This window comes from Ciconia boyciana, chromosome 4 (genome assembly GCF_034638445.1).
Source record: "Ciconia boyciana chromosome 4, ASM3463844v1, whole genome shotgun sequence".
NCBI lineage: Eukaryota > Metazoa > Chordata > Aves > Ciconiiformes > Ciconiidae > Ciconia > Ciconia boyciana.
The window spans coordinates 83564023-83591871 of NC_132937.1; the positions used below are offsets into that span (position 1 = coordinate 83564023).

Here is a 27849-nt window from a genome sequence, read left to right on the forward strand (position 1 = left end):
ACAAAAGCAGATTTCAGACTGCTACTAATGGACTATAAAGTCTAGCGTAAGGCTTTTCATGTGCCCTATGCTACCCCTAGCACAAGGCCACTTTGCATGCATATAAAATATACATATCAACACATCCAATGAGTACAACCCCTGTTCAGAGCTAGGGTATTCCAGTGACGGGCAAAAGCCATGGCCTCAGGGACCACACCCTGATAACCAGTGATATAAGGGAAATCCAAATTTGCATCACAGACTTTTCTGACTTACTCAAACAGGAGGAACATTCAGCCTGTGTAAAAGACTACTAGAATCATCAGAATGTGAGGTGAGCTTCTGTTGGCTTCAAACATGCTTCAAACATGCTTCAATATTATTGGCCTGCCAGATTCTCAAACAGTATATTGCTTCCCACAAAAAACCTGCTCTTCCATTAAGGTGATTTTTGCTATCATGTCTCTATGACTTATCTTTTCTGTGGGAACTCTTTCTCTCACATAGCAGTTACAGATTAAGCCAAAAAACCCCAAAATCTTAAAAAGTGAGGTATTTTAACAGCACTACCATATACCTTACTTTTCAGTCTTTTTGGAAGGACAGGAAGAATACTTTCTAGCAGGAATGGAGAATTACCTTGCTACACCAGGTAATGTTCTTTATTCCCCGAGAACAGTTTAAAAAAAAAAAATCAATTTCATTATGAGAATTTTTCATAAACACAAACACATGGAAAAGTCAGTGTTTGGGAAAAAAAAAAAAAAAAAGAAAAATCTAATAATCTGCATTCTTCCTGGAAGTTTCCTCATGACATAAAATAGAAACTGGGGAAAAGGACAAGTATGAAAAGTAGCAGGAATAAAGAGCTTAAAATATCCCTGCCAGATGTCTGACAGACACTATTCTTTTGTTTAAAAACTATACCTTCAAGCAATTAGTTCTCCATCAGGCAGTTGCCAAGACACCAGATCTACAAAAGGTTGTGTAACTACTCCAGTATTAGTTACTAACAACTTACAGCAGTGCTCGAAAGTTCCTGCAAAATCTTCTTTATTGTAACAGAACAAGTGCTCTCACATTACCCATCTATTTTAGGTATGGTATGTTTATTGTCCAGTCATTTAGAACTTCTCTCCCACACCAAGTGATGGTTCTGTTGGGGGATTCCCTTCTTCTGGAGGTTGCTACTCTCTTCTTCAGTCTCCAGCTTTTTCATACCAAACACACGTTTCCCCTCCTTATGAGCTCTCCTCATTCCTCATCCTATTTCCTCTTGTCCAACACACCTCATTACCCACCTATCATTTTTGACTGTTGCAATATTTAAAGAATTACCAGCTATCTCTTTTCCCTTCCTTCCATCATTCTCATTATTTCTGAACTGCTGCACAAGCAAGCAATCACCTTAACTGCCCTTTTGCTTTATGTCATCTGGAATTCCTGTTTTATCATGCAACTAAGTGTAAGTTATGCTCTCCTGCTCCTATGCTACTCATTTCCTTTGCAGCACTCCCCCAGTGATTTCTGCCTCTGGATGAAATCCCTTATTCATTCCTTTGAACCAGTTGCTATTCAAAACAAGTTCTTACCAGCCTCTCATGCAACCAGTCACTATTCACTCATTCCTTCCTACATTAGCATATCTGTACATGACCTCAGACTTTTTCTGATGTGCTCTCATAAAACAGCAAAGAGGAATCATAGAATCCTTTAGGTTGGAAAAGACCCTTAAGATCATCGAGTCCAACTGTAAACCTAACACTACCAACTCCACCACTAAACCATGTCCCTAAGCGCCACGTCTACATGTCTTCTAAATACCTCCAGGAATGATGACTCAATCACTTCCCTGGGCAGCCTGTTCCAGTGCTTGACAACCCTTTTGGTGAAGAATTTTTTCCCAATATCCTAAACCTTCCCTGGCGCAACTTGAGGCCATTTCCTCTTGTCCTATCACTTGTTACTTGGGAAAAGAGACCCACACCCACCTCACTACAACCTCCTTTCAGGTAGTTGTAGAGAGCGATAAGGTCTCCCCTCAGCCTCCTTTTCTCCAGGCTAAACAACCCCAGTTCTCTCAGCCGCTCCTCATCAGACTTGTGCTCTAGACCCTTCACCAGCTTCGTTGCCCTTCTTTGGACACGCTCCAGCACCTCAATGTCTCTCTTGTAGTGAGGGGCCCAACACTGAACACAGGATTCGAGGTGTGGCCTCACCAGTGCTGAGTACAGGGGCACGATCACTTCCCTGGTCCTGCTGGCCACAGTATTTTTGATACAAGCCAGGATGCCATTGGCTTTCTTGGCCACCTGGGCACACTGCCAGCTCATATTCAGCCAGCTGTTGACAAACACCCCCAGGTCCTTTTCCAACAGGTAGCTCTCCAGCCACTCTTCCCCAAGCCTGTAGCCTTGCATGGGGTTGTTGTGACCCAAGTGCAGGACTTGACACTTGGCCCTGTTGAACCTCATACAACTGGCCTTGGCCCATCGATCCAGCATGTCCAGACCCCTGCCAGTTCTTTACCCAGTGAAGAGTACACCAGTCCAAGCCATAAGCAGCCAGTTTCTCCAGGAGAATTCTGTGGGAAATGGTGTAAAAGGCTTTACTAAAGTCTGGTAGACAACATCCACAGCCTTTTCCTCATCCACTAAGCGCGTCACCTTGTCATAGAAGGAGATCAGGTTAGTCAAGCAGGACCTGCCTTTCATAAACCCATGCTGGCTGGGCCTGATCACCTGGTTGTTGTGTACGTGCCATGTGATGGCACTCAAGATGATCTGCTCCATAACCTTCCCCGCCATAAGGTCAGACTGATGGGCCTGTAGTTCCCCAGATCTTCTTTTTGGCCCTTCTTGTAGATGGGTGTCATATTTGCTAACCTCCAGTCAACTGGGACCTCCCCGGTTAGCCAGGACTGCTGGTGAAGGATTGAAAGTGGCTTGGTGAGCACTTCCGCCAGCTCCCTCAGTACCCCTGGGTGGATGCCAAGGGTATAGCTGATTCTGAAAATAATGAAGATAGCCTGTTATCACAGTAAAAATTTTGAGATGTCATCTACCTGACACATCATAATAGATACAAATTTAATGGAAAATGTTCCCCTAACACTTAGAGATTCAGATATACATACTCAGCATTTACTGGTAGCTCTATGCCAGTGGTATACTGTATGTATTGCTTATATAAAAAAATCTCATTTCTGTTTGCCCTGCTCCACCATTACCTTTAAATAATTTGTTTTCTTTAAAAGGGGTGGGCTTTCTTGTGAACACTTTCTTTCAGAACAAAATAAATGTTATTTCAATATTTTTAGTTTAAAAAATACCAAGAGTCATACCCTGAGGAATAAGTTTTGTTTTCCATTGGTCAATTCTATTTTGCTGGTTAGTTTTCATTCTCTATTGAAATTATCAAGGTCAGAATCTAGGGAAATGAGCTAAGAACTCCTGAATTGCAGAATTAAAAAGAGAACAGAAATAACGAAGGAATAAACACAATTTTATAGCCATTTTAGAGCATGTTTGGAGATTTTTATTTGAAACCGGCTTATTCTCATTATTACAGTTATTTGGCAACTGAATAAGCCAAATCATAAGATGGCACTCTTTTTCTAAAATAGCTTCCAAACAAAGAGCTATTCCAGATTCACTGCTTGTATTTGCACCTTACCTTAACACACAGTATCTTTTAGGAGAAAGACAAGCCTTAATTCCAACATTTAACTCATTAGAAACGGGAAACAAAAAGTCCCTCACATTTTATTCCTCACTCTGAGCTCCTGCTCCTACTGGAATATTACTCATTTCTGCTCCTAGTCAGGGTAATGAATTTTTGAGATTGAACTCTTTCACATTGTATCAATTTTAAAGACCTTGCAATCTAACTTCTCACCCTGCCAAGCCACTATATCTTAAATTGATAGTTGTCCAATTCAACTGCTGAGAGCCACTTTATATCCAGTGTTTGCTTGACCACAGACAAAAAGAATTTAAGCAAGACTACAAACATACAATAAACTACCTTCCAACACAACTGAATGAATCCAACCAGATCGCTAAATAGCACAGTCAAACTTAAATTTGTGAATTGGAGCCCCTAGCTTATTTTTGGTGTCATGGAGATCTCAGTATCAAGCTTACTGGTGATTAAAGTGGAAGTTCTCTAAGAGCCATTACACAAATACTCTGCTGGACCCTATTTTGACCTGTTTACTCAACACAAAAATTACAGAACAGAAAAGCATGACTCTAAGTCAGGTGATTACAGAACAGAAAATACACCAGAATAAAAATGAACAGAATATTTGCATTCTAAACAAATGATAACTGATTTACATTCTAAGTAGTTAGTTTTGAATATATACACACACACTTCATTCGGTATTAAATGCCATATGAATAAACATGTCTCATTGTGACCCATCTTTGCAACGGAAATAATGTAATGGTAATTTTTTTCATATAAAATCAGTACAAAAATTTAAAATCCCTTTCTCTTATGTGATTTAAAGGACAATCAAAATTTAGTAGCTGGCCACTTTTGTTCTGAAAACCCTAACTAAAAAACTTTTCCCTTAATTGCTCTTCACTACTGACCTCCACAGCATAAGACAAACTGAAAGGAATTTTATCATTGCCATACCAAATGGCGATTCGCAATGAACTCACAATTGATTACTATTCTCCTTCGAGGAACCCCCACTCCCCCAAGCCCCCAAATTCTATTAGGAAAAAATCCAACACCACCCCTGCCCTTCTACACCTATTTCAGCCTTGCTTCCTTCTTCATTTGGCAGCAAGCTTCAGGCCCAGCAATGCAAAGGTTGCAGAAAGATGTCTGCAATGACAGCAGTAAGCAATTAAGCATATTTACTGTAACAGAACCATTTTTTAAAATTGTATTTTATGCATGCATATATACCCATAAATTACATTTGATAAAAGACTATACTGTGTACTGCAAGTATCTCACAGTTCCTTTAAAATAAAAGTTACAAAGTTTCCCATGACTGTGTTTGCATGTTTTTTTCATTATTGTACACTACCACACCAAGGAACCACAGATGTTTTGTTTTATGAGAGCATCTTACCAGTCTACGTGGCCTACCACACACACTTTATATAAACCACTTGAGCTAAGGAAAAGTTTTCATTTCTGTCCTGAAGTACAGTAGTTTGATAACGGCTGTATACAATATTGCCAGAAGCAAAAAACTGTGTAGTTTGCCATGTTTAATTGCTTCAGTAATCTGCTGAAACAAAATCTGTGTGAACAGCAGATCAGAATTTGCTGTTAATATTAGTGTAACTGATGATGTGGCAACTCCAGAAACTTTAGAAACAGCTGCTGGAACAGTTCCTAGGGAGAGAGAGGAGGAAAAAAAAAAGCCACAATTCCTCAGAATTCTATCTCACAGAGTATAAGTTTGGAAATTTCATAAGCTTTCAAAAGACCTTTTCCTTAGGACATTTGCATGGTCTGTAAAAGAATGTCAGTAATTTAACACTTGAACTGTTTGAAGCAGAATTCAAGCCCAATCTAGCACAATTTTCTTCTCCTTCAAGAAACTGTTGTGCTTAGAATTATTTATTAGTAACACAAGTAACGCAAGAATTTTTACATGCATTTCCATAGAGCTAAAATGACTGCTGCCAAGTACTCCAGAGTTTAAAGAGAAAGTCCTGTTTGCTTTCTAACTTCGCACAGACTTATAATTTACAGAAAAAAGTAGATGCCAGTGTACTGAGAAATGAACTGATGGAATAGATTAGCTATTTGGTTTTGAATTGTGTAGAAATTTGTTTTTTCTCAGTTCTCATAACTTGTTTATATGCCTTTCCAAGACTTTAGACCAATTTCAGTGACATATAACTGTACGACCATCTTCAAGGAAGTATTTAAGACCACGTGCAAGCGAGGGATATGCAGATCTTCACAGTGCCAGAATTCAGCCACAGCTTCAATTTTGACCACAGAGCATCCTAGGGAGCTGTACTTTTTCAAAAGTATCTAAGTGCTAACCACTTCACCTTAAGAATAATTTTGAAGTGGTCACAAATTAACCTAAAGCTGACTTAAGTTGCCCAAGAGACAGAGTCTCTCTGATATAGCTTAACCATACTGGCAAATAGCTCAGAACAGTACTAGAACTGGTATCCCCCACCTGAGGAACAGTCTAGATGTTGGGGCACTTACCAGAACTGAAAAGCCTAAACTTACAGACTGTCTTCAGTGTGAGGGAGTCTAGGACAAATGCTTCTGCTTCAAGAGAGTGGCTTGGCCAGCATGCTGGATAGGTGCTGGAACAAACAAGGCTCATAAGCCAGAGACAAAACAGCAAAAGGGAACTCATCTGTAGACCAGCAAGAAGAATTTCCTCAGGGGTAAAGAGTTCTGAGTTCCAGTATTTCCTTTGAGGGAGCTCATGTATTTTATGCTAATTGTTGGATAAGCAGCCTTTGGACCACTGCCAATGACCTTTCCTATGGAAATACTCCCACTGGTGAAATGCGTGACCAGGCTTCCCTCTCCCCGTAAAATCTCCCTTCTTTGGTGGACAGTAGCCCAGCATTAGTATTTGTGATTAGTGCACTCTGCTGGTCATTGAGATCACAGGATTCAACTCATCTCAGACTGAGGGAACCTATACACCAGCTTTCTCAACTACTAGGAAGTTTTCTATCAACTAAGCCATTAAATAAAAAATTAAGCATTTTCTCCATCAGACAGAGGCATGCTTTGAAAGAAGGCATGACATTTCAAATTATGAGCAGTAAGACATCTTACAGCTCAGTCCAATACCAGATAACTGGTCAGATACCTCACCTCATGCCTCACGTCCCCTTTAGGCAGCTATAAAGTCAGCACACAGGAATATTAAATTGCCCTACAGGAACTCCTAGATTCCCACATAGCCCAGGGGATAGCACACGAAATAGATCTTTAGGGGTAGCTACTTTATTTCAAATAGAAGCCTGGATCACTGCACTGGGCTGGCTGCCCAGTATTTCAGACTGCTTTAAACACTGTAATGCCTACAGCACTCAGTCACTGTTATTTTGAAACTTTCCATCTAGGATTCGTTTTTATCACTGGTAAAGAAGTTCCAGGAATGTACTTTTTTATCATTGGTAAAGAAGGTCCAGGAATATCAGAACATACCTTAGGTAACACTAGCCATTTGGATATAATACACTAAAAAATTGAATGCTCACATCAGCTTGTTCATGATAGTGAAAAGCAATTTTAAAGAAAACCCAAGAAATAAGGCCTAAGTATTCATTTCTCTGATTACTGTGGGAAATACAACTCCTGAAAATTATATTTTGCTTTACTTATTACTGGACTGCAACTTGTTTTAAGAGTTCTTTTGCAACAGGTAAGAGACCAGGTTTTTTTCCCCCCCTTGATATACCCTTGGTCACATTTTCCAAAAATAAACTTATTTAAGAATAACAGTGAAATTATAAGATTCTTCTTTCAAGCTGATTTGTAACTACTCTCCAGTTAACTCATTATGTAACATTAACAAGATCAGATAAATATAAGGGATCCTTTGGCTTCCTCTTTGAACCCGCTAGTTCTTCTGCGCTTATAGCCTTGACCACTAGTTAATTTCCATAACATAAACACCTGACAGACAACATAATCGCATATCATATAATCATCCTGACTACTTTAGGTTTTGCTGGTTGAACACCCTCCCCAAATCTCATGCTCATTTCACAGAAATGCCACTGCCTAAAGACAAGCACTTAAATGAGATGAAGAACAGCACAGTTCTACCAGCCCCACAAGCCAACTGAACTGCTCGCTGTGGTGGAAGGGGGACGAGTCTCCACCCCTCCTCCATACCCCTCCCATTCATCCCTGGTCCCATGTTTCTGCTGCTGTCACTCTCTGTAAGACCCTGCTACCTTGAATCAGCAGCAGAAAACTACTCTAGCAAAAAATTTATTCTGCTCACAGAAGAGGGAGGCAGGACCATGTGGCTGGAACGGGTGAGGAGCAAGGAGAGTGAGAAGCCCCAGCTTCAGAAGCAGTGAGTCCAGCTGCCCACGAAACCACAGTCGGAGAATCTCACCCCTTTGGCGGCACATTGCATGTGTCTGAAACACCACACATTGAAAAGCAAAGCAATTCTTCACAAAAAGCCTTATATTAAAGGCCTTTCAATGTTAAAAACTGTCCCAGTTCCTATAGTCTAAAATGTGGGGGGAAAAAAGTCATTAATAAACACAATCTTGAAATACATGTCTAAATTGTCATCATAAGTCAATGAAAACGCAGAGGCGCGTATTACATCTCAGTGATGTGGCAGTCATAATGCTGAATAAGGCTGAAAATAAGGAAGATCTTAAGTAACTGCAAATAAATACCATGGAGAAGTCTTAACTCACTTTGTATGGAATGCTTCTCTGCAAAAATGGTGATCATTCAATGACAAAAAAAACTTTTAAGTTATTTCATTTGGGATCAATTTAAAATTAACATTTACAGAAGCATGCTGGACCTACTGTATCAATAACAGAAATATATAATGCACTAAGGACTAGCATGGGAAAGTAATCAGGTTTTTCACATTTAATGCACCTTATAAAAATCATGATGCAGTTCCTGGCTATACAAGTCAATTCAGCTTCAGGAGGAAAGCATGACCCTCTAAAATTTCCCCTTCCCCATTCTTTAACAATTCCACCTGATATCCCAGTCAGACCATGTTTTTTTCACTGCTCTACAGAAACTTTGGTCACCAAAAGTGATTTACGATTAAAAGCATGTATTGGCCCTTCAGCAATTTGTGAGTGAAGGCACGTATAAATGCCATTTCAGTAACTGTTTTCCTAATTACATTTGTTATCTTAGCTCTGTCTGACCACCTAATGACAAACACAACACCTACCCATGCCACACCAGGCCAACTCAGCCTTTATATAAGCATCTCCAAACACACATTTACTTCTGGTTGCACTGTGATAAAAGACACAAATTTCACAGAATTACAGATATAACTCAGACTGCAGTTTCAGACTTTCAGAGACTGTATGTCAGTCTTTCTTCACAAGTTAGGGTTATTTCCCATGGCTTTTTGTCCAATTTTTTTCATAATCAGCCACGCTATCCATCTTTGGCTTTGCTGTACACCAGTGTAAATCCTTAGCCACATGTTCAGATTGCTTTCTGAACATGCTACTCATCTAAACTGCAGTCCAGATAACACAGAGGTCAGTATATCAGTCCTAAATCTAAAGAGTAAAAGGGCCTGAGTATTGTCACATTGACTACCACAATACAAAGTTTTGCGACCCAAAACACTACTGGATCCACCACCTTGAGCTTCATTACTAAGCTCCCTACATAATATTTTTAAAATCTGCACTTTGTTTAGCAGACTGAAAAATGTATGTACACACATATTACTCTGAAGATACACTTTTATCTTCACTCTACCTTTTAGGAAAAAAAAAGAATGCTTCAATTGTGGATGACAAGCATTATGTAGATATCAGCTTTTACTACCTAAAAACCATAGCCTTGTAAATAAAGCCCAACCTTTTCTAATTCAGTAAGAGGTCAGTAACATTTTTATAGACAGAAATTACTTTGGATACATGCAATTGATTATTAAATACAAATTTAAGAAAAAAATTCACCTGATACCAAAGTTTCCATACCCAAACAAGTTTGTCAAATTCAATTCATATGTCCCATGGACAGAAACAATTCTCAACTCTAAGATGACTTAAGTTTCCTTTACATAATATGATGCCTTACTAATATTCAACTGCAGCCATTACAGCACTCATATAGATACACATTAGAACACTTATTTTTAAAACAATTCATACAGACATCATTTGCATTAGCTTCATGGGCTTTCTGCAGCTTAATTCCTTGAGGTAGTTGTAAGCAGAATTTAATTCCAAAAAAAGAAAAAAGAGGGGCAGAGAGATAACTGTATTTATTGTGAGATAACTGTATTCGTTGTAATCATACAATATAGGTAGCAGAATATGTAAAAACAGAATAACAAAATTTAAGAGGCACGGGTTCTGAAAAAATACAAATCTGAGTTGATTCCTATTCAAAAGCTTCAGTTTCATACTACTGTATATTGCTGATCAACAATAATGAATTTTCACACTAAACATGAGCTATCTCCCTTTAAACTTACCCTGTCCATGGCAGTTGACTATTATGTGCTGCCATCTAGCAAATGTTTCCAGAAAAGTTTAACTTTGGAAGATACTCTGTGACAAGACATCTGAAAATCCTTAGAAAGCTTTTTGAAGTAGGAAACATATACAAGACAGCTATAGTTTTTAAAAAAGATTCCTTCAGCCTGCATGCTTAAAAAATTAAGCATGAGATGAGAATACAATTAGGCTTAAAACAGACAAACCCTGCAAAAGCATGATCATATGCAGTTGATACAACTGCAAAACTGAACTTTTTCATTCTACAAATTATGTTTTCCCTTGTATAAAAGAACGTGATGAGTAGGAAATGGTAAGAAATACTGCATTTTCCTCTTCTTTCTCAAAAACTCTAGTCTTCACTGTTTCACTTTGTTCTAACTTTCAACAGTCTTTACTTCCTCCACCCCAACTCTTCCTTGGGCACAGAAATCAAAATGCAATAATCCCATACAGGAATGGGATGTCTAAATTAGAAAAACATTTGTGTGTTTTAACTCTCTTCAAAGTTAATTTTTCAGTCATGCAGTCACACTGAAACTGTACCACGTTATTTGCCAGCAGCAAGATGATGGCTTCTTAAAATTACTGGACCTTGCTAACTGTGAGTTCTGCCAACATCTTGCCTTTTTTCTGTTATTATCTAGGTATAGATGCAATTAGAGAAAAAGAACATTTATACACTTCTGGCACAATACTCACTTGTTAACATGGAAATAATGTGAGTTTCTGAAGCTATTACACTGATATAAAAAAACTTTACATGAAAAAATGAAATAAATGATGAAGTGAATGTCTAAACTAATTATTCTGTGAATAGCTGAATAGTTATGACTGAATTCTTATATTTTTCTGTCTCATTTCATCTCACCACAACAACCGCTATTCCCTCTTATTTCCACCCAGGACCCTTACCACCCTACAGTAACTTCAGATCCCATTCATACAGTCACCTAAACAGACATTTTCATTCTTTGTTCTGTATTAGATCAGAACAGTTGAGAGCATGTCACTTCAGAGGCACTATTCTTCAACCAAATGATAATTTAAAAAAAAAAAACAACCAATCCAACTTTTGAGGTGTCTACTCCTTTCCAAATTCTCTGAAATTAGCCAATGAATTCAAAAGCTGTCAGAAAGGAGACACACATCACAGTCCTTTATCTCACTTCCTTGGAGGACTAGATTTTCATAATAATAATATTCAATATAATAATATTCAACTGTAATAATTTATAATAATAATATTCAACCAAAGTTTCTTTGGTGATAAGTTAAATCATCACCCAATTAAATGTCCTTTAATTTCAAAACACGTATACACTTTACTTCATTATAATATAAGAACCAAAGACTTGATTTTTACACTGTACTAACAAAACTCTCCGTTAAGAGTGTGAAGTGGTTTTTTTGTTTTCACCAGGACCATAATACCAGAACAACTCCTACCATTGAAGTACACTGAACTGAAGCTACCTACTCAAGTGGTAAGTAATTATCCTTCCCAGTCAGAAATAAGCTAAACAAGTATATCTTATCTGTACAAAGCAGATGCTGTGCAACTTTTACCTATGACAATACAGTTTAAAGGAACGCTGAAGACGCTTGTCCTGGTATCAGCTGAGATAAGAGTAAATTTTCTTTATAGTGGCTGGTGTGGGGCTATGTTTTGGACTTGTGCTGAAAACAGTGTTGATAATACAGGGATGTTTTAGTTGTTGCTGCACTAGTCAAGGACTTTTCAGCTTCCCATGCTCTGCCAGGTGCAGAAGAAGCTGGGAGGGGACACAGCCAGGATAGTTGACCCAAACTGACCAAAGAGCTATTCCATACCACATGATGTCATGCTCAGTATATAAAGATGGGGAAGAAGAAGGAAGGGGGGGACATTTGGAGTGATGGTGTTTGTCTTCCCAAGTAACCGTTAACGTGTGATGGAGCCCTGCTTTCCTGGAGATGGCTGAACACCTGCCTGCCCATGGGAAGTAGTGAATGAATTCCTTGCTTTGCTTTGCTTGCGTGCGCGGCTTTTGCTTTCCCTATTAAACTGCCTTTATCTCAACCCTCGAGTTTTCCTACTTTTTCTCTTCTGATTTTCTCCCCCATCCCACCGGGGGGGCGTGAGCGAGCAGCTGCGTGGTGCTTAGTTCCCGGCTGGGGCTAAACCATGACAACGCTCCAGAACAAAGAAGTTTTTGGACATTAATAACGATTTGTTTTGTTAATTACTAGTATCAAACATGTAACGGGAAGTAATGAAAATAAAGGTCAATTAACATTAAGAAAGGTGGCAATTTATGTTACTGAGAAACACTGGTCTTAAACTATTTGTTCTTCCTGTAAACAAAATATGAACCAGTAAAAAAAATTTTGAAACCTATCATCCTAGAATTTCTTAAGACTCCATCATTTAGCAGGCCATTATAGTTTATGATATTAATTAATAGCAGAAGTCTACCTTTGCCAGAATTAAAACCTGGAATACATAAATATAACACAGCTGAATTTACAAGGCCTTACACAGAACTACTGTAAATCCACCTCAGACAAATTAAGTTTACCAACTATATAAGGGTCACAAAGTTCTTTCTGCAACAACTACCATCATGCCTATTTGATACAGCCTAATGGCGGAAGAAATTCGTATGATCCCTAGCATTGGTTGATTGTGGAAACCCAAAGGTGCATAGTATAGAGCTGTTTTGCAATCACAGTAAATCTTTCCCTTAGCAACTTGGAAGAATACACAAGAAAAATCCAATAGTTTGTTTAGAACATTATACTTTCTAAAATCATTACTTTAGTCATGCTCAAATTCCACAATTTCACCTTTATTAGAGGAATATAAATATTTCTTACCAGTAAAATGCATTCTTATAAGGCCATCTCAGTAATAAATACACAGAGGATATCCAGGTATTGGTAAAGAAAATATTTATTTCAGATTTCATGACTAGTCACCATAGTAATTAATACAGCTCTGATGTTTATGAAAAAGCATATGTGTAGAAATGGAAAAAAATTGTTTAATATATTCACACTAGGTCTCCATCCTACTCTTAGCCAGCCTGACCTTCTGTCCTGCTTGATGAGATGGCATCCAGGATTTCAGTCTCTGTACTACCTTATGTCTCAGACAGACCTGTTATTAGAGAGTGCCTACCTTTTGTTTGAGCTCTGACGAAAGCTCCCACCTCCAGAAAACCTAAGAATTTACCTTCAGTTTCCTCTTAGGACAGGGTGGTGTTTGAACTATAAGAAGGAACAGCATCCCCAATGTTCTTACTGAAATGTTTCAATCTTTTGTACAGAAACTCATTGTATTCTATCTTTTTCTGAAGAACTGTTTGGTCATTCCTCAGTCAAATAATGCTGCTTTTTTCATCCCTTGTTATACAAGTACCTCTTTGGTGAAAGACTATGAATCACCACCTGAACTTGATCAATCAAAAAAATCCCTGCTTCAACAATGAATGAAATACTCTCTTTTTTCTTTAGTGATTAACTAGCATATTTCAATGTGAAATCACTCATATTTGACCTTACATTTGTTACTAGCAGGGACCAAAAGCTTGTAACAAATTACCCAGTAAATATCTATATTTTACGTAATATCAAACTACGTTTTTTCTGACAAATAGGCTACCTCTCACTAAATTCTTGACTTGCAAATCAACCTCTCTCAGAGTTACTATATGCCTAGAACATAAACTTACTTTAAATACAAGGATAATCTCTGAATGCTTGTATAATCTCTCATTTTGGCTCTGCTCATAACAAACAGTAACTTTAACCATACTGTGAATTATCTAGGAATCTTGGAAGTGCACAATGCCATCTGCAGAAGCTGATACAACACATACTTAGCAGAACTGTCAGCTACTCTTTAGACATCGCAGCAACAGTTTAAAGAGGCTCGTTTAGTTGTGTCAGACTTATTGTACACAATGATTTTGCAAATCTGTTGTCAAAACCTATCACAAGTGAAACACACCTAAATAACTTAACTCATGCTATAGAGCAGGAAAAAAATTCTGCAAGAAATACAAAATACCAAACTTCCTACAGAACAGGAAAAAGTTAGCTCTAACCCATTAATTTCTCATTCTCAGCCCCTCCACCTTCAAGAAAACAGGGAACATCATATCTTTGCTATCCAGGAGACTGGCAGCTGAGGCTTGGTAGGTCCGCTAGAATCACCTACAAGACTTCAGTGTAAACAAAAACAGAGTAAGACATGACATGATACGATGATGATGTGCACTCAACGACAGGATGTTGAACCAAAGCACACATGTCGACAATTGCGTAGCACCACCCTAGAAGTAGTTTATCTTCGCGACACAGATCTTTATTTTCATCACATAACCCTTTCGCTAAGAGCCAACACGGTGCGCAGCGTTTCCCAGGGGGACGGCGGCAGCCGTCCCAGGCCACATGGCGACAGCTGCGGCCGGGGCCGCCCCGGGGCCTTCCCCACCGCTCCAGGAAGCCACGCCGGCCCTGGGAAGGGTCGGGTCTGGCCCGGCCCGGCCCGCTCGCAGGGTGACACGCTGCCGCCCAGCTCTGCCACGTCCCTCCCCTACCGGTGCCCCGGCCCCCTCCAACGGCCGCTACCTCCACCTGCCCCGCCAGGCCCTCCCCGGCCCAAGCCTCCCCAACTGCCCCCGCCGGCCTGCTCCGACCGCCACCCCAGAGGACACGGGGGCGGGTGGCTCACCTCGTTGTTGAGGTTCAGTACGGGAGCCATGGCGCCGGCGCCAGCCCCTGCCCGCAGAGTTCCGCCGGCCCGGCCCGGCCCGGCCTGGTCTGGTCTGGTCTGGCCTGGCCTGGCCCGCGCCGCCGCCGCCGCCCCTCCGAGCTCTCTCCACGCCGTTGCACAGGCAAAGCGAAGCGAAACTGCGCGCATGCGCTGCGCGTGCCGTGGCAGGCCCGCTCTAGGCTGACGCTCAATGGGTAGAGCCTCTCTAGGCTCTAGGGGGAGAGCCTCGAAGGCCTTGGTCCTCCGACTCCGCCCTACCCGCGCGGCACCCGGGTGACGCGTGCACGTCTTGCTCCGCGGCGGCCCCGCCGCCCCCGGGGCCTTGCCCGGTGTCTCTCCGGAGTCCCCCCCCGGCTCCCGGTCTGAGGCGGCCGGCAGGCCCTGGGGGTCCCGCCGCCCCGCACCCGCCTGCCCCGCCAGCCTGGAGTCCCGTTTCCTTTAGAAATGGGGGTAAAGAGGGTTCCTTCTGGTTCTCGCGGGTGATAAGCGACGTGGGCAGGAAGAGGATCCGAGCCTGACCTGTCTGAGGCGCGTCAGGGGCAGCTCTTGGCAAGAGCTCGCCTCGCATGAGGTTAAACCTGAAACTTCTCACTGTTGTCTTGCATGTTATGCTGCTGCACTGCATCATCAGCTGGCTGAATCAAAGACCTGAAAAGATGACCACCTCGGAATCCTTAAACTAAAGAGTCATCTGCCCCTCCAAATAGTTTATAATCTTAGAAATAATCTGGGATTCTTGCTTTTCTCGTCTTGTTGCTGCCGTTACGGAACTAGCCTAAAAAAGATGACAAGAGTAAAGGGTGAACAGTGCTGTATTTCTAGACTCTGCCCCTGCCCCCCTTTTCCCTATGACACAAAAGCGGCCTCCATTTTCAAACTGCTTTAAAGTTTTAAGATTGATTTTTCCATTTCTGCAGAAGGCAGAGTATGGATTGTGCAGAAGTTAAGTCGTCTGAAGCTTTAGCACTGTAAAATATATACACAATTAATTTTAAGTAGCTGTAGCAAAGTGGGGCTGAGCATGTGTTTTGGACTTTGCAAGGTCTCAGTCTGAAAAGTTTGGCAAAGTTTCATGATACCTTTTCCTCATGATTTCCAGTTTATTGTGCTAGAAGGAATTGTTGATTTAAATTGTTATAAATATTTTTCTATTTTACTGAAACAGGACTTTTACAAAACTCATGCCTAAATGTAAGCAAGTCTTAGCATGTCTAGAGAATGAATCAGTTATTGTTTCAGATTCCTGTTTATCTGTTGCAGTATTCAAAAGAACTGAGATCATATTTGAAAATATTTGGGGAAATTGTTTTAAATATAAAACCTTTTTGTTTATATGAATAAAATCGGTTTCAGGAAATTCTTTGAACGTTCACCAGCGATTAGCTGGCCCCTGGATGGCACTGTTGTGCCTGGAATTCTTCTGCTTTGAAGTCTGAATATTTAAACAAATACAACTGTTGTCAGCTGTCTCTAATGCATTTTGTCTGCAGGATCGAGCATTTAGATCTTGTTACATTTTAATATTTGATTTCTAACTGGTGCTCAGGCATCTGCTGTACAGGAACTGCAGCTAAATCACCTTTGGCTGTAATTTTTATCAGGTCTTACATGCAAGTGGGATCAAGCCAGGCTAGTCCTTCAAAGTAAAACTTCCGAGTTCCATTTAGGGTGTTTCAGAAAGTGGTACTGGTTGTTCAATAGCAGTCTAGGTTTCAATTGGATCAATAAAGAGCCAACTGAAACTACTTTGAACCCATCCCTTCATAATGTAGTAAAGGTATTTTGTTGCAACCAGAGCTGAATTTCAGGTTAAACATACATAGTTGCTGGGAATGCTTTGGCTCTAACTGCAGGTGAAGGGTATTTCCCACAGCTGCTGTTTTGGAAAAATTCTGACTTGGGCAGTTATATCCAGCCTACCTAAAGTAAGCTGACCCTCATAGAGTATTATTTGCTTTTTAGTACCACTGATGGCAAGCAGCTATAGTGTTCTACATGAGAAATAGCTGCATTTGATTATGTCTGCATATAAATCAGTCTTGGAAGTGATGCACTCAATACCGTCAATATATTTTTAAAAATTAAAGAATATGATCTCATATCTAGATTGGATTTGTATGCACTGAGTGTAAAATTGGGATCAGAAACTCAATAAGGAAAGATCTTCCAAGGAAAATAAAGAGGTGCTGCCCTTTGTCTTGATCTTTCATGCAAAACTAATTCCTAGATATGCCAGTCTTAAATTCCGTTGTGCATCTTAGTAAAGAGAAAGACAAAAGTGGGACCAGGGAGACAGCTGCGGTTCTGTGACTTGAACCAGTGCCAGCCTGGCCTCACATCAATTAGAGTTGTTCCCTGTCTGTGTAGCCTACTGGGTCATAACTTCAATTTTCCTTTCCATTTCCTCTGGACACTGAAATATCTTGCTTTGGAAGTTTCTCGTAGACCCTGATGGCATACTTCTGGCCTATCTTCATCCAACAATTTTGTTTTCTTGTTACTCAGTCAGTCACTGATGAAAATATGTATTTTTGTTGCTTTCATCTTTTTAAACTTCAGTGGCCTTCCAGCGTTTAGAATTACTGTGCCTCACAGCTGGTTCATTGGCTCTTTGTCATACTATTTTTTGACTTAAATTCATTCAAGTCAAGATTTTCTTGTCAGCTTGTCACAGTCAGGATGCTTTCAGGCATTGCCCTATATAACACTTTCATACTTTGATGCTTTGTTCTGACCTTTCTTCCTTTCATGTCAGCATTTCACTCAGACATTTTGGCATGCTTTCTCAGTGTTTGAACACATTTTTCTGGACCATCTTCTCTACTTTGAGAACAGCTGGCTGTGTGAGCACGTGGCAGGGCAGCATGTATTTGTAGGACGTAATATGTTGCAGAACAATACAGGGGAGTTGGAGTGGTAAGCTATTTAAGGAAAAAGGAGGTTACGACTGGGTCCCATTTCCCTCCCTTTATTTTGGCACTTTCCAGGCTTACGTGATGTGGTAGCAGCTGTGCAGACCATCTTGGAGATACATCTGGCCTTGATCCCAGAGGCCATGCATGTAGGTAATATTTTTTGAGTACTTACTGAAATTTGTGATTATTGCAGGCACTTGCACTCACTTGCACAGTACAGACATAATGAAATATGCATTGTGTTTTGTATTGAAAATGACAATAAGTAAATTTCAGCAATTTCAATTAATTGTTCATGTTTGGTGAAACAAATTTAAGAATTTTAGAAGTTTCACAGAATGAAAGTGCCAATCATGTTAACTAGATGTTGAGGACCACAAAACCAGAAGGTGTTCTGCAACTTGTAGCTTCTTGTATAGCAGCTTGTGCTCTGACTTTTCCCAGAGGAGTTTCTTTTCACTCATACCAAGGCATCTGTTCTGGGCTTGCTCCCTTTCTTTTATTGGAAATTACATTATTTTTTTGAAATTATAATAAAACTTAAAGGATCTAGCTGACATTAGGATCCTGTTTTTTACATACCTCTCTATGTATCTGTAGTAAGAGAAAATTTCAGCATCACACAACAAGCAACTGAAATAGCCAGGTGAACTACTGAAATTGCTTATTATAAAAGGAAAATATAGGATATAGGAATTATTAAGTGATTTATGATGGGCTGCAGAAGAAAACAATGTGCATTACTCGTTTAAACTTAATGTCTCAGGATGGAGTTCACCACAAAATCATCTTTGCAGGCTCTGTTTTTCATATACATTAAAATATTCATTAAATTCAGAAATACTTTTGAAATTTAAGTGCTCACAGTGTGTCTGAACATTGAATGGATTCTAAGTAGGAAGCAATCTCAAAGTTAATTCTGTTTCTTTAATAACAGAAGGATGTGATCACTTAGGATTGAAATACAGCGAATTTCATTAAAGAGCATGTTCTAGTGTGTACATAACAAGGGCAGTAGCTGGTAGGCCTGTATGAAGACACAAAAATTTTTAGAAGTGAAGAAAGTAATAAGAAAATGAGTCTGCAATAACAAGAGGCAATTTTTCTATTGTGTCCTAAAAGTCAAAATAACTAATTTCATAAAACATTTTTATGGACTACCAAGCAATTTTTTAATATATATTTTTCAATCTTTTTCTGATGTAAATAAGAATTCACATTTTAATACAATAATTAAATTATTAACCAGCTTAATGATATATTCATATATGGCTTGTTAATGTTTTAAAAACAAGGTCAGTTGCATTTTCTGATGAATCTTTTTCTAAAGAGCATGTTCACTGGATTTTTGGTGTGAATTAGTGTCATTAAATCACCCATATTACAGCAACTACATGGTATTCACAAAACACACCCTTACAGAAATAATGAAACGAGCATTTTGTGGCATGTTGGCTTGACTGGAATAAGATCTAGCTATAACTGGGCTCATACATACATGTACGGCATGGTAGATTCTGTGTGTTGAGAATATCATACAAGAAACCTAAATGGAAAGCATTTCACATGTTAAGCATAATCTTCTTTTTTTTATATTATGGGCTAAGACTTTGTAAAAGTTTAAAATATTAAATACGGGAGAGTCTAAAACACTCCACCAGAGGAGGTACATTTTCTGGTATAGCAGTTTTTGCAGCTGCTTTGCGAAGGGTGGATTCTGTCAGTGTATCCAACTGAAGCTGCTGTTAAAAGGTATTCCAGAACAGTGGCAGTGATTGCAAAGGCATAGAGCAAAACTTCTTCAGAGAAAGATGCCAGCATTTTAATAATGTTTCCAAGACAGTAAAAAGCCTATTTCAAAATATATTAATATGCTTTTTCAAATAATACTAACAAATCGAGAATCTTCGACGTATAAAAGTAGTTTGACATTTGACAGAGAAGAAAGAGCATATAATGATTGGTTTTCTGCAAAGGATTATTGCCTTCTTGCATTTCCTAGTTTAATGCCATTTTAGAGTATCTTTGTCCTCCTTTTCATACTACTTTGTAAATACACAATGCATTGTGAACAGACATGAAAGTGCTGTTCCCCCATTTCAAATACTGTTTGCTCACATTCAAAGCAGACTCAAGCTTATTTTGCTCTGAGTTGTCCAGAAGCCATGTGAATGTGATATTTATTGGCACTGTTGTTTGCTTGCACTAGTGAGCAGCACTGAGAGACAGCCTTCAGGTTTGACACTGCTTGCTCCCTCACCTCACCTATGTATAGACGTGATAACTGTCTATACACAGTTTTCTGTTGACTCCAGTAGTGTCTTAGAAAGAATATTAAGATCTTGAAAGCAAAGATAAGAAGCTTGTATTTAATGCATAAGGAAGGCTGAAAAGAGAAGAGTGGTAAGGTGAAAATTACCTTCTAAGAAGATGATCTATGCATACAGTGCAAAGGTACAGAACTGTATTAGTCAAAGCCATGGACTATGATGTGGCAATAACTGTAATACAAAAGTGGTAACAGAAACCTTGATGAGCATACCAGCTCCATGAGTGGATAGGAAAGACCATATGTTGAAGGAAGAATCATTATGCCTTAGACAACAAAGGTCTCTGAATATTCAAGGCCCAGTATATGGGCTCTGATGCCCAGTATATGTCTATTGAAAGGATGGTGCTGCTGTCATTGTTGATTCGAGAAGGATGTGGGAGAAATGGCCGGAGGGTAAAATTAGGGTAGTAGCCTAGTTGATGATTAGACCTGACAAGATAGCAGGAAGACAGGCTGAAACCTGAGTTTGACTGAGGGGCAAGTTTGGAGTAGAAAGCTACATCTGTACGTTTCAGTCTAGATGTATGTTTCAGTCAGACTGCTGAATTTGTGATAGCAGAAAAGATTACTCAAAGATAAGATGCAGGGGGAGAAAAGGACAAAAGACCGAGTTCTTTCCAGTGCCTTGCAGGAGGATCACTTGAAAATTAAGCTGCAGAAGCACTCTAAATTAGAGGTCCCATACGCAGAAGCTGCGTGAGCATACAGGGTCAAAATTAACTGTGGGTCTTGCGCACAAACAATAACTGTGGGTCACAGCACACAAACAACTGACAAGCTGGGAAAGATGAGAGTGGAGAAGTGGGTCTGACTTGCTCAGAGAGAGGTTGTTGGAATTCATAGTAAAAGATGCACTGGGAGTGTATGTGGCATCTAGGGTGAAAGCTATATAGGATGAGTCCTAATACTGAGTCCCTGGAAGGGAATTTGGAAGTGGGCGATGGAGCTTGGAGATGGATGGGGAAAGGGTCTATGGGATAGTAGCTGGAGTGACTGATGGGATTAGTGGGGCTGTCTGCTGACTTTTGTAAAGAAAAAGCTGCAGAGAATGAGTGGGCAAGGAAAGGATAAATTGTAGTACGAAATGGAAAGTAAGTGGTATCGGGAATAGCATAGGGTCATTAGAGCAAATGTAGAGGTGTGAATAGGCGAGTAGATGAGAAACTTCTTGGATAAAATGAAAGCGAATTTAGCATCCATAGAATGTTAGTTACTTATGTGAAAATATAAAGCAAAGCGTCATAGTTTAATTGTACTCTGACAATTCAGAAATTATTTTATTCCAGAATTTAAATTTTATAAGCATAAATTTTCTGTATAGAAAAGTCCGAAGGCCAAAGTTCATCACGCCCAATGTTAGGCTTTCAAACAGGATGCTTAATCAGGAGTCAAATCAGCATTAATTGTCCCTTCTATTCCCTTCAGAGGGAGACAGAGGGACACTTCCAGAGAGCACTTAAGCTTATCTAAGATCTTGCTGCTGAGGATAATAGAAGTCTAGGGTGACTAGATTCTTAACTTAAATGCCTCAATTAAAGATTAGTTAGGTAGGATGAATCTTGGTGGCATGGATATACTTGTAGTTGTGAAGAAAAGCTCAAAAATTTGAAAAGTGTTGTTGATATTTACTGTCTACCTAAGTCTGAAATCCTAAACAGATATGATTTACTCCAGATATCACAAGGTGTTTCTTGAGTACTCCCAGTGGTAATTAAAAGTCACTGTTTGAGTCAGTGTCATCTTTCATCAGGTTAATGTACAAAAGCAGTTGGGGGATTGGAGTCTTACAGTGTAATCCAAGTGGCATCTGACTAATAAAGCTTGCTCTCTGTTTTCTTTCCCCTTTAAAACTGGTCTAGGAGTTAAGTCTGTGGAGCTGAGCAGAATTCAGCCAAGATTCCTCCCTCAGAGGAGTTGGGTCAAAGGAACTCATCAAACTCCACAGACTAGAAGGTGACTTAAAGCTGTCTGGTGGAGCCTGCTCGCTTTTTAAGTGAAGCCTTAGTTTGGTAACTCAAACTGTTAGAGTTTTTCATAATCAGAGTTTAGAGGAGTACTGCTTTGGAATTGTGTATTTGCACAATATGCTAAGAATAGTTTTACTATATCGATAACAGCCGTACAAGAACAAATTTGTAATGGTGTAAGTTCCCTGAATTTCTTTCAGTCTACTCATTAACACTTGCTTTTACCAGAATGTGCAAAGGATTGTTGCATTTTAACCTAAGCTTCTTAAAGGGATTGTTACCTCATATGCTGTTCTCAAAGTAAATTTATACTAGAAAAAAAAATCACATTTTTTCCAAAGAAAAAATCAGCAAAATGTAAATAAAAGTCTAGAATGCAGTATAAGTCTTCTTAAAGTAATTAGTTATTCACAGTAGTTCTTGGAACGATCACATTTTCTGTCACTGGTCTTCTGGCTTTAAAGAAACAGCTGCTAGCACTTTTGAGCATAATCACAGAACTAAAGGATGTTCTAAAAAAATTTGATTAGCTAAGGACATGAGTAAAAGTTGCAGTATTAGGTGCATACTGTATTTTATGTTCTCATACATATTTCATAAACTGCCCTTGTATGTCTTCACCTGGCCATCTGGTGCAACTTTGAATAGGAAAGTACATTACTAGTCAATTCAAAGATATGTATAATATAACAGATGGATTGTAGCAACTTCAGAGCAGTAAGTTCTACTTGTAAGCATGTGAGTCCAATCAATGGATACTCATTTGTAGTAACAAGTTTTCAAAGATGAATGCATAATTTATTTCATTAAAATGAGCAAAAGGTTAAAAGTAAATTTTGGATAAACTCTCTTCAAAATGCGGTTTATAAAACAGGCTGCTTTTTGTTTTATGCAACTTACAGGAACAAAAAAACTGGGAGACTTTATGCTTTCAATTTTTTTGTGTGTGGTCCTGGCTTAGAAGTAGTTTACAATTTGTCTTAGAAAGCAATCTGAAGCTAATGTTAATACATAAACACAGTTTCATGATGTAGCTTTGAGAGCAACAGTGTGTAGTGGAAATGCTGACTGATGAATCTGTAACTGCAGCAGCGTTAGCAGAATCGTGTTTTGAGGTTTTTATAAATGGAGTTGAAAAATACAGATGAAAAATGAATGTCTTCTTAATTTACAAGGTTGTCGAACCAGCAAAAAGGGTTTCATTTAAAAGCACTCTGTATCATTGCAAAAGAGTACATTATGTGATATACCCAGAGTTTATGTAACATGTGATCCTTTGGCAAAGATTAAACTTACTGAGCTTTCAAGCCACAAAATGATGGAAAAAATCTGCTGTGTTTCTAATGTTGAAGCAATTGTTGAATGTTTGCTGTGAAACCAGTAAAAACTGGACATAATTTCCTGAATTCCGAAGACTTAATATATATTATTGTTAACTTCAAATACATCTTTTCTCTGTTACAGCAATGTTTCAAAGTAACATCAGTGGTTACACGCTAGTTTCTGTATTCAGTTTGAGTAGAAGTGGTTTTGGTTTGAAAGTGATGATAAGGGAATCACTGCTGTAATATTTATGCTACAGACACAGATATTCCTTATTTTTGAGCTTCCAGGAAATTTATGGTGGTGACTTCATGTTTCAGTTTTGTTGTGTTTTCACTGAAAAAATTAATTCTTTGTGGGAAGTTATGTACAAAATTTCTAGCAATAAACAACTTGTATTTCTTAATCTGTTCCACTGATTACTTCCAATTGGTGAGATAATTAAATCTTTTGGTTATACTTTTCTTTTGGATTTGGCTGCTTTTGAGAATCTAGCAAAGTCACACATTAACAAACTCACTAAACTTTTACTCACTTTCAGTATTACCAGCAGAAACCAAAAAATGCAGAGTTGTTTTTAAAAGAATCTTTCAGAAATTTCCAATTAGGAAAAAAAAAACTTCTTTAATGTCACAAAGAGAGAACTGTTCTGGGATTCATGAACATTGGAGCATGGATTCTGAATATAGCTACATGACTCCTGAGGTAGGCAGCATTGTTTTTTCAGTTTTGGGGTTTGTTCTCTAGGTAATTAATAGAATCATAGAATCATTTAGGCTGGAAAAGACCCTTAAGATCATAAAGTCCAATAGTAAACATTGCCAGCTCCACCACTAAACCATGTCCCCAAGGGCCACTGTAACCAGATGTAACCAAAATGATTAGTTCGTTCTTTGTAACTAAGCAGCATAGAGATAGGAGCAGTTTAGACAATACTTTAATGTTGTGTTTGTACACCTGTGGCTATGGATATGCTACTATGCCCACAGACAATTGGATGAGGAGTAGTACGGTCATGCTGCTATCCCAGTACAGCCCCAGCCTATCTTGACAACGAGTCGAGGGAGGTTAGAATAACTGGTTTGTTAAGGGTGCCAAATCATTGTTAAGGACCACGCACCATGAAGAAGGGAAGCAAGTTACATAAGCAGGGTGGGATTGCGCTTGTCCAGAAGAAGGGGTCAACTAAAGGACACACCTGTACGACCACCAAGGACCACCAGAGACCCCCACAGAAGCCCCTCAGAGCTCAAGGACGCATGCACAATGACCATGCAAATATGATAATTAGTTCCAGGAAATAGAGTGAATATGTATGGTCATTCCGGGAAATTTGATGCATATGTATGTAATTGGACAATATAAGTTTCGTCTGATGCAACCTGCGGTATGCACGCTAGGTGGAACGATCCCCCGTGCATCTGGCGCCGTAATAAAGAATGCCTGCTTCTTAATACTACATTGGTGTTAAGGAGTTTGATTCCAGATTTCGGTGACACCACGTCTACACGTCTTTTAAATACCTCCAGAGATCATGACTCAACCACTTCCCTGGGCAGCCTGTTCCAGTGCTTGAGAACCCTTTTGGTGGGTTTGGTGGGAACCCTTGAGAACCCTTTCCTCCTTTTCTCCAGGCTAAACAACCCCAGTTCCCTCAGCCACTCCTCATCAGACTTGTGCTCTAGAGCCTTCACCAGCTTTGCTGCCCTTCTCTGGACACGCTCCAGCACCTCAATGTCTCTCTTGGAGTGAGGGGCCCAAAACCAAACAGTATTCGATGTGCAGGCTCACCAGTGCCGAGTACAGGGGCACGATCACTTCCCTGGTCCTGCTGGCCACGCTATTTCTGATACAAGATGAGGACCCCCTTCCAGATGACTTCACACACCCCATCCCCTCCGCAAAGCACAACTTCCCCATGTTACACAGCTCCTGCCACGCAAAGGCTGCCCACGGCGGTGCGCGCATGCCCTGCGCTGCGGGCCAAAGCACCGTAGCAGGCTGCCCTCCCAGGGTGCCGTGTACCAGCAAGGCCCAGCCCTGGTTAGTGTCCCATTTCCCCTGTGCTCCCCACCAGCACCCACAGCATTGGCGCTCTGCCATCAGTGCCCTGCCTGCCTCCTCCTGCCCTTGCCTCCCACCACCTCCCAGGACATCGCCTGCTCCATCCGGCCCAGGTCTGGGGACTTGCTCCAGCCCCTCAGAGGGGACAAAGGAAGCCCCCCCTGCCACCTTGGCGGGGCAGAAAGACCTCCTCATGCCTCCGTCCACCCCACCCCAAGGAGGTGGAAGATGCGTCTGCCAGCCTACGGGCCAGCACTGGAGGCACCGATGCTGCCGACCGCGATGCTGGCAGGACAAAAAGGAGGTGGGAGATGGCCCTGCACCCATTAGCACCCATCGGGCCAATTCCCACATCATGTGTGAGGAGGCTTTAGAAGGAGGACAACAAAATCCGGGACACGAGAGGAAGAGGAAGAACCCCAAGTGGAAAGAGGCAGAGCCAAAAGGGTGTCCCCAGGCAGTCTCCCATCCCAGTACTAACTGGGCCCGACCCTGCTTAGTTTTCAAGACTGGGCACATTAAGGGTAGTGTGGCTGCACACACTGTCCCCTGCCAGTGCTGGCAGCAGTGCTGGCCTAAGCCCCCCCACCCCGCCCTGGCCCTGCATTCCCCACCACCAGCCTTCCCCCATGGCTGCGCACACCCTCCCTGGGGCATAGGTGAAGCCTTCTCCAGACAACTAAAAGAAGCCTCATGTCCACAGCCTCTTGCAGACTTGAATTGCCCCACTATCTGCTGCAGCGATATAAACCGCAGCTGTCAAGCACTCCAGGAGATTTTTGGAGGGCGCTGATGTTAATTCTGTAACACAGGTGATTGAGGAGCCAATGATGGAGGATGCTCTGCTGGACCTGATATACACCAGCAAGGAAGAACGGGTGAGCAAGCTGAAGGTCGGGGCAGCGTTGCTAGCAGTGACCACGAGATGGTGAAATTCAGGATCCTGAGAGAAGGGAACAAAAAAACTAAGCAGGATCACAACCCTGGCCTTGAGGAGAGCAGCATTTGGCCTTCTCAGGCAGCCGCTTGGAAGAATCTCCTGGGGATACAGTCCTGGAGGGGAGTCCAGGAGAGGTTGATTTGTGAGGTATCACCACCTCCAACCTCAAGAATGAACCATTCCAACACAAAGGAAGTCAGGCAAAGGCAGCAGGAGGCCTGCAGGATGAACAAAGAGATCATGACCAACTCAAATGTAAACGGGAAGCGTACAAGGTGGAAACAGAGGAAACAGATGGTCTGGGAAGAATATAGAGACACTGTCCAGGTGCGCACCTGTAGTTGAATATGGCGAGGCACCTAAAGGGCAACACAAAAGACTTCTGCAGGAATATGAGCAGCCAAAGGAACACTAGGGAAAATGTCCACCCCTGATGGGTGGACAGGAGATTTCTGATAAAGGACATTAAGAAGGCCAAGGTAATCAATCATTCTTCATTGCAGTCTTTAGCGGTAAGAGCAGCCTTCAGGAATCCCGGGTCCCTGAAACCAGTGGGAAAATCCAGACCAAGGAAGACTTGCCCGTGCTGGAGGAGGATCAGGTTAGGGAACATTTAAACCAAGTGGACGTACGCAAGTCCATGGGACCTGTTGGAATGCACTCAGAGCTGATGAGGAAGGTGGCCATTGTCACCAGTCTCAGTCATTTTTGAAAGGTCCTGGCAGGACCAGCCTGGGGGGTGGGGGAGCGGGGGGAAGATTCCTGAGAGCTGGGAAGAAGCAAACGTCACTCCTATCTTCAGGAAAGGCAAGACGGAAAATCAGAGGTACTGCAGGCTGGGCAGCCTCTCCTCAATTGCTGAGGTGATGAACGGAGCAAATAATACTGAAAACCATTTACAAAAATATAAAGGACAGGCAGCTGATTGGGCACAGTCAGCATGGATTTCCAATGAGGAAATGAGGTTTGACTAGCTTCATAGCCTTCTACAGTGAGGTGACTAGCTTGGCGGGCAAGATGAACGGTGGCTGTTTATCTCGACTTCAGTAAAGCTTTTGATACCGTATCCCTGTAACATCCTCACAGACAAACTGAAGTAGTGGGGACTAGGCAGAGGGACAGTGAAGTGGATCAAAACTGGCTGGACTGCTGAGCAAAAGGGTTTTGATAGCAGCACAAAGACCGCCTAACTGGAGGCCAGTAACTGGTGGTCTAGTGCAGAGTTCAATACTGGGGACAATAGTATTTAACGTCTTCACTAAGGATAGGACAGAGCACGTGCTCAACAAGTTTGCAGAAGATAAAAAATTGGGAAGAGTACACCAGATGGTTGTACTGCCATTCAGAGGGACATGGACAGGC

At 40.8% G+C, this 27849-nt stretch overlaps 1 protein-coding gene across 1 annotated transcript in view; it reads right to left on the reverse strand.

Moving 5' to 3' along the window:
- SRFBP1 (serum response factor binding protein 1) overlaps positions 1 to 15110 on the reverse strand; it is an 84631-nt gene extending 69521 nt beyond the window's left edge. The window contains exon 1 of the mRNA XM_072860433.1: positions 14905 to 15110. Coding sequence (XP_072716534.1) covers positions 14905 to 15093 — 189 coding nt within the window. The 5' untranslated portion in view covers positions 15094 to 15110. The remainder of the gene's footprint in view (positions 1 to 14904) is intronic.
- Positions 15111 to 27849: the final 12739 nt, after the last annotated feature.